The sequence below is a fragment of the Montipora foliosa genome, chromosome 8 (genome assembly GCF_036669935.1).
Source record: "Montipora foliosa isolate CH-2021 chromosome 8, ASM3666993v2, whole genome shotgun sequence".
NCBI classification, from domain to species: Eukaryota; Metazoa; Cnidaria; class Anthozoa; order Scleractinia; family Acroporidae; genus Montipora; species Montipora foliosa.
This window is the reverse complement of record NC_090876.1, coordinates 49,304,396-49,318,790: the sequence shown is the minus strand read 5'-3', so window position 1 is coordinate 49,318,790 and position 14,395 is coordinate 49,304,396. Positions and strand designations below refer to the sequence as shown.

The window sequence follows — 14,395 nt, the reverse complement described above, 5'->3', positions numbered from 1 at the left end:
AAAGAAAATAATTTTTTGTGATGAGTTCAAATGACGTTGGGTTTGAAAACAAAGCCCCTCCGACCATCAGCCAATCGGCTAGTACTTAAACACAGAATGCCGGAATGATGGAATGCTGGAACGGTGGAATACTTAAACACGGAACGCCGCAATACTTAAGCACGGAACACCGCAATACTTAAACACGGAACGCTGGAATACTTAAACACGGTACACATGGTTTCTCCCCCCACAAGTGTTCCGGGAAAAAACGAAAGTGGAGATTGGAACTGCATGTCCTTCAGAGTTTTTCATTGCCTAGATGTTTTCGTTCCGAAGACTTAGGGAAAGCCGTGAAGAAGGAGTTACATCACTTCTGTGATGCGAGTACAAAGGGCTATGGTCAATGCAGTTACTTTATTGTCGTAAAAAAGGTTGCTGTTATTCATCGTGGTGAAGTACAATGATAATAATGCATTCTCGTTTGTCTCACGATCTGGTCACTTGTGATGTAGATCGCGACGTTTCGACTGCATACTGCTAGTCTTCATCAGGCGATGATGTCGACTGGTTACGCGTCACCTTTTAAACAGGATGCTCCGCTGTGATTGGTTGGTTTTCAACAGCTGTGATTAGGATCTGGGAACCTAGGATCTGGAAACGCTACGTTGACGACACTTTCACCATCCTGGATCGCGGAAACGTTGATAGCTTCTTACAGCATCTGAACAACCAGCAGCCTTCCATTCGCTTCACCATGGGGACAGAGAACGACTACAAACTCGCTTTCCTTGCCACCGCAGTTTCAAGAGAACCGGACGGCCGCCTCACCACCAGCGTGTACAGGAACCCTACGCACACTAATTAGTACTTAGCGTATGATTCCCACCACCCGCAATCAGTAAAACGCGGTATTGTCAAGTGCCTCTACGAGCGCGCCAAACGTCTCGTAACAAAACCTTCTGTTATCTCACGGAGAAGAAACACCTGTCTTCTGTTCTTGTCTCTAATGGTTACCCTCTTTCTTTCTTGCAGACAAATCACCAAGACCAGGAAACCGAGTAGCAGTGCTGAGCCCACGATCGAGTACAAGTCTACTGCGGTTTTACCCTATGTCAAATGCCTATCCGAACAACTTCGCCGCTGTCTACAGCAACAAGGCATACGCGCTGTTTTCAAGTCGGAGACTACATTAAGATCACATCTAGTACGACCGAAAGACGCTGTCAAGCCGACTAAACAAGATGGCGTGGTTTACAGGATTCCCTGTGAATGCGGTAAAGTCTACATCGGCGAGACTGGAAGACCTATGCAAGATAGAATGAAAGAACATGAGCGAGACATCCGACTTGCCCGTACCCAGACCTCCGCTGTTTCAGAACACGCTAACAACACCGGACACAACCCGCTTTGGATCGAAGCAAAGTTTATTAATCGTGACCCTCATTGGTACACACGCAGGGTCAAAAAGGCGATTCACATAAGACTTTACCCTAACAACATCAACAGGGATAGTGGAATAGAAATTCCGGAAGCATGTACGCCCACGATCAAGAAACACAACAACAGGAGAACCGTACGACAGCGGACCGCCGAAGGAACAACAAACCGAAACAGCGAGGATCGAAACGCATCAATCACAGCTGCTGAAAACCAACCAATCACAGCGGAGCATCCTGTTTAAAAGGTGACGCGTAACCAGTCGACATCATCGCCTGATGAAGACTAGCAGTACGCAGTCGAAACGTCGCGATCTACATCACAAGTGACCACATCGTGAGACAAACGAGAATACATCATTATTGTACTTCACCACGATGAATAACAGCAACCTTTTTTACGATAATAGCATCATAGAAGTGATGTAACTCCTTCTTCACGGCTTTCTCAAAGTCTTCGGAATGAAAACATTTAGGCAATGAAAAACTCTGAAGGACATGCAGTTCCAATCTCCACTTTCGTTTTTTCCCGGAACACTTGTGGGGGGAGAAACCAAGTGTTCCAATTGTCAAAATTTTCACAACTGTTCCGTGTTTAAGTATTCCAGCGTTCCGTGTTTAAGTATTCCGCCGTTCCACCATTCCATCATTCCCTGTTCAAGTTGTCGCCCAGCCAATCAGCGATCGCCATGCCCTCTTTATGCCACAGAACTTCTCACATCAAATTCACATGTTCCTATATGTCATTCGGTCGATCTGTTTAACGCTCGAAGGTCTAATAAAGAAGTTGCGTTGCTTTCGACTCGAAAGAAAATGATTTTTCCAAAATTCATCAGAGTTGTGTTTTCGATGCTGAGTTTGTTGGCGATTGTTTCCTCACATGATAGCCGTAAACACGAACACTATTCCTTCAAAGACCTTCGGGAAGCAGTCAATGGCGATTCGCTTACTTCTGAAGATCAACAGAGGCTTTTCAACAGCCTACACCTCTTGAACTGCTCCGACGACAAACCTAGCCTGGATTATCGAAAGGTGGTGCTAGTCCAAGACAGCTCTTAGTACCGATCTTATCGCATATAAATTCTTTGATTTTGTGATATTAGGCAACTAACTTTTTACCGTGTTTGAGGAAGCTAATGGTTTCGCTTTTAAAAAGAAAGTTGTCCTAAAACTAAAACTGATCCGTAAAGAAGACAACGAAAACAGAGACACGAAGAACAACAAATTAAAAAGACGAAAAGCACAGAATAGATCCGTAAAATTGTGCGAAAAGAAGAGACTCGTACTCGCATTGTCGAAAGCACGCGGTCTAGTTGCTTACCACATGTAATATTGTTTTCTCCTTTCTTACAGTGTTTTACCCCAAAAGATCTCCACGATTTCGAAGGATCACCGCCATCAAAAGCGCTAAATTCAACCGAATTTATTGAAATCAGTCCTGTCATCGTCTTTTGTCTATTGCCAGCGCTTGAAAAGAATTCTGGTCGCACAATGTGTGATCTTTATCCCAAGAACCACAGCGAACTTTTCAATGTGTTCGCAAGGAATTTCAGTGATGGAAACCTAAGCATAACACACGAAGCTTTGGACCGTATCCTGGAGGAAATAAACAAGACGATCGGCGATTTTTTGACCAAGACGAAGGTAGGAGAATTTATTGCTTGCTTTTTATGTGTCTTAGTAATGGACCCTTCCACGACCCCTTCCACGGTTTTTGACCGCCATCTTGGCTGGGGATTTTTGCCGACTTTGAACTGCTGTAGTGCCGCTAAAAAGAGACAGATTTCCCACTTTTGCCACTACTTTAAATAGTTTATTGATATCATTCATTCAACAGAAAATAAGGCCATTAAGGAAGGTATGACGTCTGTAAATTCGAATAATAATCTTTTCATCTTGTTCCTTCTTATTTCGCGGCAATTTGCCGTGATGATTGTAGAATCTGTAGAATTAAGGGTTTGTAAGGAATCTTAAAAATTCGTTTATGGTCGTTGTCGCCTGAATCTGTTCTTTATATTTCATGAAAATAATCTCAGTATAAATGTCTCTTTTTCGGGTAACTAGTCATCTCGCCACCAGGAAGACTTATTTGTTGACTACAAAACTTCTTTCGCTTTCGTGTTGGCTACCGACGCCGTTAGCTCAAGCAAACATTACTTCGCAATTTTCATTCGCGCTACTCAATTTGCATCACAGAAACATCAATAAACGGTTTCTCTCTGATTTAAGGGTTAATGTGGTATAAGTTTTGTTGTGTTTCGTTTCGTCACAGCTTCAAATCCCGTTGAAGTCCAGAAATTTTCAGGCTTCTCAACGCAATTGCTAAAATTGCATCCATAACTGCGAGGATCATAGCTTTACTTGATTTCATATCCGCAGTTCAGTATATGATTCATTTCATGTATCATTTCATACATAATCAAGTAAAACAAATAGTCCGTTAGCAAAAGCTTGTTGCTTTTGGGATGTATGAATGGTTCCTATAACAAGAGGCTACGGGTAGCCTACACTTTGTTTGAAGGAATTTTAGCCGATTTCCTTTAACCCAATGATTCATTCGCGTGCGCTGTTTTGTTGGGCAAGATAACTTGGGAAATTTTCGAGGTTTTGCATTGGAAAGCGAGGGTTAAAAATAAACCATATGCGCTGTAAATGTACACAAGATACTGAGTTCTAGAATTAAGATCACCTTGAAGAAGAAACAGTGAACTTCCAGATGATGTAAAAATATTGCTAAAAAGTGATTCAAAACACGTCCTAAGACTCAACTGAAAATGTAAAGGTAGAATTTTTCGAAGCAGCGTGCGTTAAGCAATCAAGAAAGTTTTTGATCGCTTACTAAACAAAGCGCTTGAAAAATATTTATTATAACTCAAAATATGCCTTATGCAATTTACAGTTAAGTCTAACCACTCAATGGATAAAAATTGTTTGAAATTTATTCCAATCGCTTTGTTTTCTTGCAGGTATAAGTGCAAAAAAAAGGGAAAAAACGCCACTGCCGAACAAAATTTCACCACGTGTTTTCTGCTTGTCAAAATACACAAAACCGCAAGATTAATTTAGTTAATTGATCACTATCATGTTTCATGAGAGAACAAACAAGGTCAAATTGTGCACAAAAATGCTCTTTCGAAAACTTTGACTGAAAGATAACTTACACAACACAAGAAAAACAACAGAGAAAATCGCTGGAAGTTTTCTCGCATTTGCAGAATATAAACGCACGATCGGATTGATTTATTTGTTAAAGATACCAATCTTCCGAGGTATACCGAAGGCGAAAATTCCTTCGATTACAAATTTGTTTTAGGAAAAAAAAAACTTGTTATTTGCAAAAAATCCATCGGTTGATCAATATAAAGCTAAATTCGGGAGCTAATCAATGCCCATTATGACGTTAATTGCTACGAAGGCCTTTAATTCTGCACGGCTTACTCGATGAAAAAAGGGCAATGCGCTCGGGGATTTTAAGAGTTTTTGACAGGCATACCTACTCGTTTCGTTTACCATTAATTCCCATGGATCATCTCCTATGAAAACTAAGAAAAATATTTAATTCATTACGATTATCTAAAACGAAATAAAGAGCAGTAGCTGCCACGAAATCTGGAATTTGAATATTATCGACCTGATCATTCCAGCGAGCTTCATGTTTATCATCGGTCGCTTGGTTTTCACCGTCTTCTTCGTCACTTTTAAAGTCATCTAAATCAAAATTGTTGTCTCTAGTATCCCCTCCTCTTACAGGAAAACCATAAAAGATCCCTTAGATCCCTAGATCCCCCGAATCCGAAAAAAAAAGCATGAATATCCCCATCGTTTGATGCGTAATTGGGCGCATCGGCTGTTGTCTCCGCGTAATTTGATCGCGCGGTCGAAAGGGCAAAAAGCCAGCCCTTGTGAGGTCTCTTATCAGCTGTCAAAATATGCTCACAACACGGCAAATGATTGGTCAATTATCCTACTAAATCTCCATAACAACAGAAATTTTAGATTTCCTAAGGGAGACTGGGTAGAGGCCTTAGATCAACTCCGATCAAGACGCCATTTTGTACGGCCGGTTTTGGCCGGTTTAGGGAATTCAGGGGTCATCGCGCGTGGCCGGTTACGGCCGGTTTAGGTGTCAATGGGTTAAAATTCACATTATTTCAATGATTTTTTGTGTTACTTAACAATTATTCACCAAAGGCGAAGTGATTATCGGTGAATATTCACCGAGACGAAGTCGAGCTCGGCAAGATGTTTTAACTAAAAATTATGTAATTAGCTCGGTAAGATGTTTTACCTAATTGTAGCCATACGATGACGGGATATTGCATTGCGTGCACGATGTTGGTTGTCAAACGCCAATTACCGACAATACCCAACTTTTAGCTGTTATTTCTTTGTTACAAATTTTAGCTGTTATTTCTGTGTTACAAAGTAATTATCTGGAATAATACCGAACACAAAAGCTTGTCTATTACTGGTAGGTCTGCTGTCTATTGTGATACTTTCCTTTTGTTTATTTTGCCTTGTTGGCCCTCTGTACCAAAACAAAGTTGGTAGAATCGGAAAATTTGTGGTTGGGTGCAATGCATTTTGATCTGGAACTCTGCATGTTTGTATAGTTTTAAACTTTCTATCGTTTGTTTGGTTTGGGCAGCTACCGTTTGAAAGGATGGAAAGAAAAGGTTTAAAGCGTTTTAAAGGTTTTGAAGGTTCGGAGCCTTTCGAAGTTTGTACTTTGCACGAAAGAATTAGTCACATGCTGAGTAAAAATTGTCACGTGCTAGGCCGCCAAACTTTGTTCAATGAAGCAGAACAAGGTATTATTGTTTCATTTGCATGCTTTTCACAGCTTTGCACTTTTCAAAAGTGGAATTTTAACCTGTATTTTGGGTTATGTACAAATGAAGGAAACCAATTGTTTTACAATCCATTGAAAGGATTCAAGCAAAATGAACCAACAGAACCAAACCATAGATCAAACCATTTGAACGCTAAGTGAAACAAATTATTTTTGGCGTGATGGTTAAACTAGTATTGGAACGCTAGTTCTGCCACTATATAACTCTAAAAGTACTCATTGTCTGTGAATGAACTTTTCTCAGGGTATTGTGCAACTAATGTGCACTTAAATTTAGAAGGTTCTTAGGCCATATTGTGAGAAAGAAAATATTTACACAAGCTTCCCAGTCACATTCACTGCTTTTTTTTTTTTAAAAATTGTTCTTAATTGAAAACAGAAAGATATTTTGAAGCTTTCCTTTTACCAGTTAAATGCACATGAAATTAAGTTCCATTTCAGTTTTCAGATTATTACAGTTACCTTGAAATCTTAACATGAATCACTTAATTTAACGCAAGATATTTTTTAACGGCCTTGAACACAAACATCACGCACACGGCCAAAACACAAAAACTTGTTTCAGGTCACGCACAGAATTCTCTAATACATATTTCCCCGTGATTAATCTGTTGCGTTATGCATCCATGGTTTAGTGGTCATCACAATTGCATCTGAATGAGGGCAGACTGAGTTTGATTCCTACTTGGGCTGCCTTCTGTGGGGCAAAGAAATCTTACGCATGCGCAGCCACAGCTCGACCCCCCTAATAAACAATTATTCGCCGAAGGCGAAGTGATTATCGGTGAATATTGAATATCTAGCACCAATCATACAATTGCCCTATTTGGAAGTAGCTGTGCCATAGCCAAGTCAATTTTGCCAGTTCAGATAGATAGAGTGTTTTCACTCATGTGACCAGCAGCCATATTGGACTACTGAAAGAAAAGAAAGTCTTTACATAAAAAAAGAGTTCAATTTTTGGAGGATTAGTTTGGTACACCATCATGGCCTCCATTCCTTTGTTTTGGAACACCAATGTGGCCGCCGTGACGTCACATGAAAATCGCTCTATGTAGCCTTGTGTAAGGGATCGAAACAAAAGAGTCAATGTTGATTTAAAAGACTTTTGGCTTTATTCACCAGTGTTTTTCTGCTGAAAGCATCATCAATGAGGTCAAGGAACAGGAACATCATGAAGAGGAGGGGGGGCATCACAAAGATGAGGGGGGACATCATGAAGAAGAGGAGGAGCATGGTGACAAGCAAAAATCTCTTGATCAACATGACTTTGAAAAAGCTTGTGCAAGCATCATCCTTCATCTGGTTCAAGGCTTCTGTATCGAGGAAGGACACGGACATGATGAAACCGAATCTAAATTGCCATCAAGAGACTTCTTTATCAGTGATATCTTCAATGGAACAACTCATCTGTCTGAGGGAGACTTAGAGGAGATCATGAAATCCCTTGGGATTGGTGAAGCATCATCAGCAGGAGATGAGCACACTGACCATGATGGTCACAACCACAGACGTCGAAGGGCAGCAGACTTGTTATCACAAAAAGAGTCAGTAGCAGCATCCCGTGTTCGTCATCGCCGTGCTGTTGATGATCATGATCATGATCATGGCCACCATTCTACTGGCACAGTAAGTTTCTTGAGATTGTAGCAGATTTATGAAAATTTGAATATCTGTTGTAGTTCAATTTTATCCACTGGTTTTAAACCTGTTCAAAAATTTTGAACCAGTTTAACTGGTTTATGTTTATTTACTATTTAAAAAAGGGATTTTCCTTTTTTGGGTGTAGTCAAAAAACAGGGGCTTGGTGTTTTTGGGGATCTCAATGAGAACGAGATATTCCTTTCCTCGGTTGTACTTCTCCTATCCCTCCCTGATCTTCCTCATTGCCTCCATTCTACCCCACCCTTCCTTTGCAGATCTATCCCTCCTTACCTTCCAGGTAGCCCCCTCCTTGAGTACCTCCGACAGGGTTTTTAATGAGAGCCAATGGCTGGCAAAATTTGCCTTCTATTGCACGTAAACTCACCGCCTTCTTTTCCTTGGAAGTTAACCCAAATTTTTCAAATAACATGAGAAACATTTGCACAGAACATGAACGTTGGATCCAGAAAGTTTTGCTCATGAAAAACAAAAGAGAGGCCTGAATTCTAGAGTAGTTTCTGCAGTGATTTCGGTTTCCCTGTCCAGGTCAAAGATCGAGGGCACTCGTTTTTGAGGGAGCGGTCCAGCAGTCTGGTACTTGGTGTAAGCTGCCTGATTTGCTAACTACATTTAAAGCTTGACAAGACGACGAAAGGTCTTATCGGTCACTACAGATAAAATACATTGCACGCAGCTGTACAGAATGCAAAGGAGCCTTAATGGGGGCTACGTCATGAAATTTTAGCGTCTATTTAAAACCCAAAGTGTATATGTATGTCTTGCCCTCATCCAACTTTCAAAAAATTTAAGAGTCCAGGTTCTGCCTCCTCGCACCAGATGCATTGCCTACTCCCTATCCCATGCCTGCCTACCTGCTGAGGGTCCAACCATGCAAGCGGCCAATTTCATTTTCAAGTCCATTGCCACCTCAACCCGTCGATCTTATTCTGCTGGGGAGCGTCATTTTATCCGTTTTTGCCTTGGTCATCTCTTAGTGTTGCCGGGGTACCCCTTGTTGCCTGCCCGCAAGACAACATTGATTCATTTTGTAACACACCTGTCATCTTCCTTTTCCCATGGTAGTATTAGGGTCTACCTGCTTAACAAGATGCTTTGCGGCATTAAGACGTCCCTCGGTACTCCTAAGCGAACCCACCCTCCCATTACAATCTCTATCCTGCATAGTATTCAAGAAAAATTAAAACCAGGCCAGTCCCTTGATCCCGACTCATCCATGCTGTGGGCAGCCTTCACCTCCCATATGTCAAGGTCGGACATACCGTTTCAGCCATCAATTTTTCGGCCTTCCTCATTGGAAATTACTATTAAGAAGTCCAAAACGGACCCTTTCCGGGAATCAGCCAAGCTCATTATTGCTAAATCAAACTCAATGGTCTTTGCTGTCACTGGGATTACATGGTCCAAACATCAACACAAGGACCTGCCCAGCCCGTCGTCCAGTTGCCGATGGCTGTTATCTTACTCGTTCCTCCCTTACCAGTAATCTACAAGATCTCCTATACGTCTGTGGTGTGAACAGCACCCACTATGCTTCCCACAGCTTCCGCATTAGAGCCGCAACTACGGCTGGTGCCGCTGGTCTAGCTGATTGGCTGTTTAAAGTCCTTGGTCGCTAGAGATGTGATGCCTACCAGAGCTACATCTTGACGCCAAAGGAAACGATCTTACAAGTGCCGCAGAACCTAGCTTCTTGCCCTGACGTTTTACCAATCATAACTTTATTTGTCTGTTTACCCCTACAGCCGCTTGAAAACACTTGCTGTCTCTTGGGACTTGGGAATTATTATTGATTTCAATAAAAGACAAATTTATTACAGTAACTTTATGCTAAGTTTAATCACTTTTGTTACACCCTCACCCCATCCTGAGAAACATCTTTATCAATTAGTTGATAAAAGAAACCAACAACTTAATACTGTTATTTTCAGTGTTACTCGCTGGATGACTTGCTCACAGTTTTCGACATTGATCATTCCATTGGTGCAGATAGTTATGACTTTCAGCAACTTTGTCCTGCGTTTATTCAACAAGCCAAGAGTGGAGCTTGTAAGGCTCAAACATTAACAAAGACTGAAGAAGAAGCAAATTTAGGAAAAGGTATATAAGCTGTTAAGGGTGTGATTTAATGAATACACATGAAAAAGGGCAATAGTTTTGGTTGGCAATTAAAAGAGGAGGGCTGTTTATAAACAGCTTGTTACAGTTTCAAATGCAGAAAGAGATGGTATACAAGTTGAGTTACTGAAAGGGCCAATAAATAATATTATTATTTAGTTATGGTCTCCTATCTATAAATGTTCCAAATTCAGGTACACCAAGAAATTGCAAGTTGGTGGCTAATGATACTGTAAGAGTAATGATTTGTGTCAGTTGCTTCTGCTTGATTCTGACAAGCTATATCTTGCAATTTTTTATTGCATGATTATTCTTATGCAGTTGAGAAAATTAACAAGGTCTTGTAATTTTTATAAAAACCACAATCCTCATGTTGCTTCTTTTCTTTTATACACACTTTAAAGGTATTTTGATCTCTTGTCCAATTTATTTGACAGTATTTCTGAAAAAGTTAATACTATTCCCATATAAATTTATTGTGTTGAATACTAAATGTGTTGTTTCATTGATTGTACTTCTATTGATTGGCCCTGAAAAGGCCCTAAGGGGGGTGGTCAACTAAAGTATGACTTTGTACAATGTATGTGTGTTTGTAATGTCATAAAAATTGTGATTTGTGATCATGTTGTGCATCAGAAACGTAAGTGAATTTGGCTGTATCTACTGCTTTGATGATTGTGAAATGACCACTGTAGGTGGTAGTACATTGTATTTCTAGCATTATCCCTTTCATCAGAGTGAATTTGATTTTTGGTTTAAAAGGGCTAACACTGGAAACATCAGCTTTTTAATCTCTCAGTGTGTCATCAACATTTAGCTCATACAAGCAGTTTTCTGTGCCTCCCTCACTCACTCACATGGTCTTTTCTCTTAAAATGTTATTTTAAGAAAGTTATCTTCTTGTTCTTCTGTAGTTTGGGGTTATGGGTTTGCTGCTGTCACCGTCATTAGTCTGACATCACTGGCGGGTGTTGCCACTGTACTATTCAAAGGAAAGAAATTATTGTACAAGAAGATATTATCGTTTTTGGTGGCACTTGGCATAGGAACACTTGCTGGGGATAGCTTGCTTCATTTACTGCCTCATGTAGGTATATCGTACTAGTGATGGTCTTTAAAACCTTTAATACTATACTTCTCTGTAAGTAGTTGAAGTTAATTAAGAGGATTCTTTCCCAAACACAACTGACACAACTATTGTAGCATCCATTCTATGATAATGTTGGAGAAATTTTTATCGTTACGTTCTATCAACCAATTTCTTACCTGGTCTGTGACTTTCTTATTTCCAGCAAAAGTTGAGATTCTGGAACTTGTTCCTTTTTAACGACATCTTGTGTGGAGCAATAAGGACAACATACAAAACTGGTGCTAAAGACTGCATAAACATCCCACCTCTCATTTTTGTGGTAGTGCACTTAGTATAAGGGCACTACCGTGTAAAATAAATAATCATGTTGTTTCAGGTCTAGGGAAAACTTTAGGCGTAGTTGTTGATCAGTAGAGCAAGGACTTCTATTCCTGACTTGTAGAATGTGACCTGTGTTTTAGACTCACTTTAAAAAATATGTCCTTGGTCTTTATGAGACCCATCTGTAATAATAACAAAAAATTTATAGATTTATCCAAGCCTAAAAGCGGAGCTCCCTGGTTATTTATTCTTACTGCCTGTAGGGTTAGTAAAAATATAAGGTTTTGAATTGGCCGCGTTTTGGTGTTCCCAGTTGCTGCTTAATTAAATCATATTCTTTGCTTTCTTCTGTAGATTTCACGCTAAAAACCGATATCACATGAATCACGAAATGATGACTGTGATATTGGTTTTTCGAGTGAAATTTACTTTGGAATTTACCAGTTTGGCAATGAAGTTTTCTCAAACCGCATGAGTTTTAAAAGAAAGCAAGCGCACCATCAGCGAGGAAAAAAAGCCATAGGAATCATGCTAAAATTAGAACCCATCAAAAGACTTTGTCAGTTCAAGGTCATAAAAAGAGTTTTACTGATGTACTTTATTTCACTTTATCTCTGAGAACAAGATCATTCACATTTTGATGTATTTCATTGAAACATGCCAGCTTGGCTTGGAACAAAAATCGCCAAAATATGGCAATGCAACCAAGACAGGATGGACTTCAAACAAGATCCACTCCAACTCAAATTTACCTTTAGATGCTTTAATGAAACAAACTTCTGAAAACACAAGCTAGTGAAATTTCCCCCTAATTTTGCGAGAACTCATTGTGATTACGTGTTTATAACATAAGGGCAAAATTTTCTTGTCACTGTCGAGGCACATTGAAAAACAGTCGGGCAAACGGATTAAAAAAACACTTATTCGCTCACATTTTAGAGCAAAACAAACGAACAAATTAACTTTTTTTTATGTCCAAAAGAGTACAGATAATTGTTATTTAATTCCAGTCCTGTTCTGAACTAGTCATACAATGTAGATCCTCCAGGCATCATGCAACCTTATCAGAGCTTCTAAAGATATGCCAAAAATTGCAATTTAGAGAAAAAAGCAGCTCTAAACAAATTAAAAATAAACACTCAGCTTTAAGTATATATCCCTCCGATGCTTGACTTGAATAAGAATACGTGGAGTGATGATTTAAAACGTTATGTCGGGCGTTTTGAAGCAACGAGGATATAAAGATGTGTTTAACCCATTGACTCCCAGGGGTTCCCCATTGACGAGTAAAATCGTCTGGCGTTAGACAGAGCAAAACTACTAAGTCTGGCCGGTTTCGGCCGGTTTGGATGTCAATTGGTTAAAATAGCATTTTGGCAAGTGTTTGATAATGCGAATGTGAATCCCTGTACAAAAAAAGGATTTCTAACTTCTATTCCATGTATTCCTATTCTGGCATATGGTCAATCGAATGCACCCTTAATTTTCACTGTGGAATTATTTATGATCAGGCATTTGGTCTTCATGCACATGAAGAAGAGGGCTCAGGAGGTGATAGCCATGCTGATCATTCAGAAGCAAGTGCATTCCTCTGGAAGGCTGTAGCTGTGCTGGCTTCCATTTATGTATTTTTCCTGTTTGAAACGTTGATGCATTTGGGGCTGAAGAGCAAATTTGGTGATGGACATGGTCATAGTCATGTCAATGCTGAGGTTTGTTGAATTAAAAATTAATGCACAGTCACCCCTCCCTTCAACTTTAGCAATAATTTATTATAGTTTTATAGTCTTCATGGTTGAACTTAGGAATGACAGGTTATGGTAATGCACCTGATCCAACCAAGGTGCCAAACAACGCCTCGGCCTACATGTTGGTTGACAGTCTGCTGTTATTTTGTGGAGAATTTTAAAGAGATGTATATTTGAGTATCCCACTAAGGGTCTTACCATATCTGTAAGTGTTATCATGTTTTTACTTGTTGGCCGATGCATTGGTCAAATTCTTGAAGAGGAGACAGAGCCAAAAGTCAGACTGGATCAACTCAAATTGCTTGGTTCGACATTAAATAAAATGGTCAGACCTCGAGAAATCACCGTAGCCCTCCCTAATCTTTAAGCTGATACAAAACTGGTTTTCGCTCCATCCAAGTTGAGCAACCCGCAGTGACTTGGTCCAACTTTTGTACCTGATCGGTTCAATGATGGGTTGGTTTTGGAAGAAACTTTGGTGCTGGTTTGGCAGGGAGTGAAGCACCAAAAAAAAAACTGGCTTTCTCCAACAAGTCGATAGATTTGCTCAAGATGCAGTCCAGGATTGATCCTAATTAGATGCACATGGATTTTAATAAGCATCACAAAGTGTTCCCTTGCTCTTATCCCTAACTTCAACATCACTCTTGTCTCGGAATACAGACAATTAATGACACATCACAAAGTGTTCCTCAAATGCTCCTCCTCACGTAAGGATAAACAGCTGCATGTACCCTAAGCTTCATCATCATCATAGATCCTTATAACACTCATTGCGGCATTGGGCCCCTCCTCCACCGAGTCTTGTCCTTCGCAATTGCCTGAGCCTCTCCCCATGTCAGACCCATCTCACTTAGTTCAATCTCAGCCGTCTTCCTCCTTTTCCTTCTGCCTGCAGGCATCCACCTTAGGGCAACCTTGGGTATCCTCTCTGGCGGCATTTGTAGCACGTGTCCAAACCATCTGAGCCGGCGTTTCTTAATTTTGAGGTCGATACTGGTGCATCCAGTCTTCTTGTAAAGGTCGTTGTTGGAAATTTTGTTGGGCCAGAAGATGTTGCAGATCTTTTGCAGGCAGCTATTGTGAAATGGTTAGGGTTACCATAAGCTTACCCTTACCGTATTGTTGGAAATACATGTACAGTAGGTAGTGGAATAAGTAGCAAAGGCTTCTTAAGACTTAAGGG

The 14,395-nt window shown here is 40.2% G+C and overlaps 1 protein-coding gene across 1 annotated transcript in view; it reads left to right on the top strand.

Annotated features, from left to right (window-relative positions):
• Nucleotides 1-2,049: 2,049 nt before the first annotated feature.
• LOC138012486 (zinc transporter ZIP12-like) overlaps nt 2,050-14,395 on the top strand; it is a 21,209-nt gene continuing 8,863 nt past the window's right edge. Inside the window, exons 1-6 of the mRNA XM_068859269.1 lie at nt 2,050-2,450; nt 2,772-3,062; nt 7,396-7,899; nt 9,864-10,032; nt 10,965-11,137; nt 12,973-13,173. Of these exons, the coding sequence (XP_068715370.1) occupies nt 2,232-2,450; nt 2,772-3,062; nt 7,396-7,899; nt 9,864-10,032; nt 10,965-11,137; nt 12,973-13,173 (1,557 nt within the window). The 5' untranslated portion in view covers nt 2,050-2,231. The remainder of the gene's footprint in view (nt 2,451-2,771; nt 3,063-7,395; nt 7,900-9,863; nt 10,033-10,964; nt 11,138-12,972; nt 13,174-14,395) is intronic.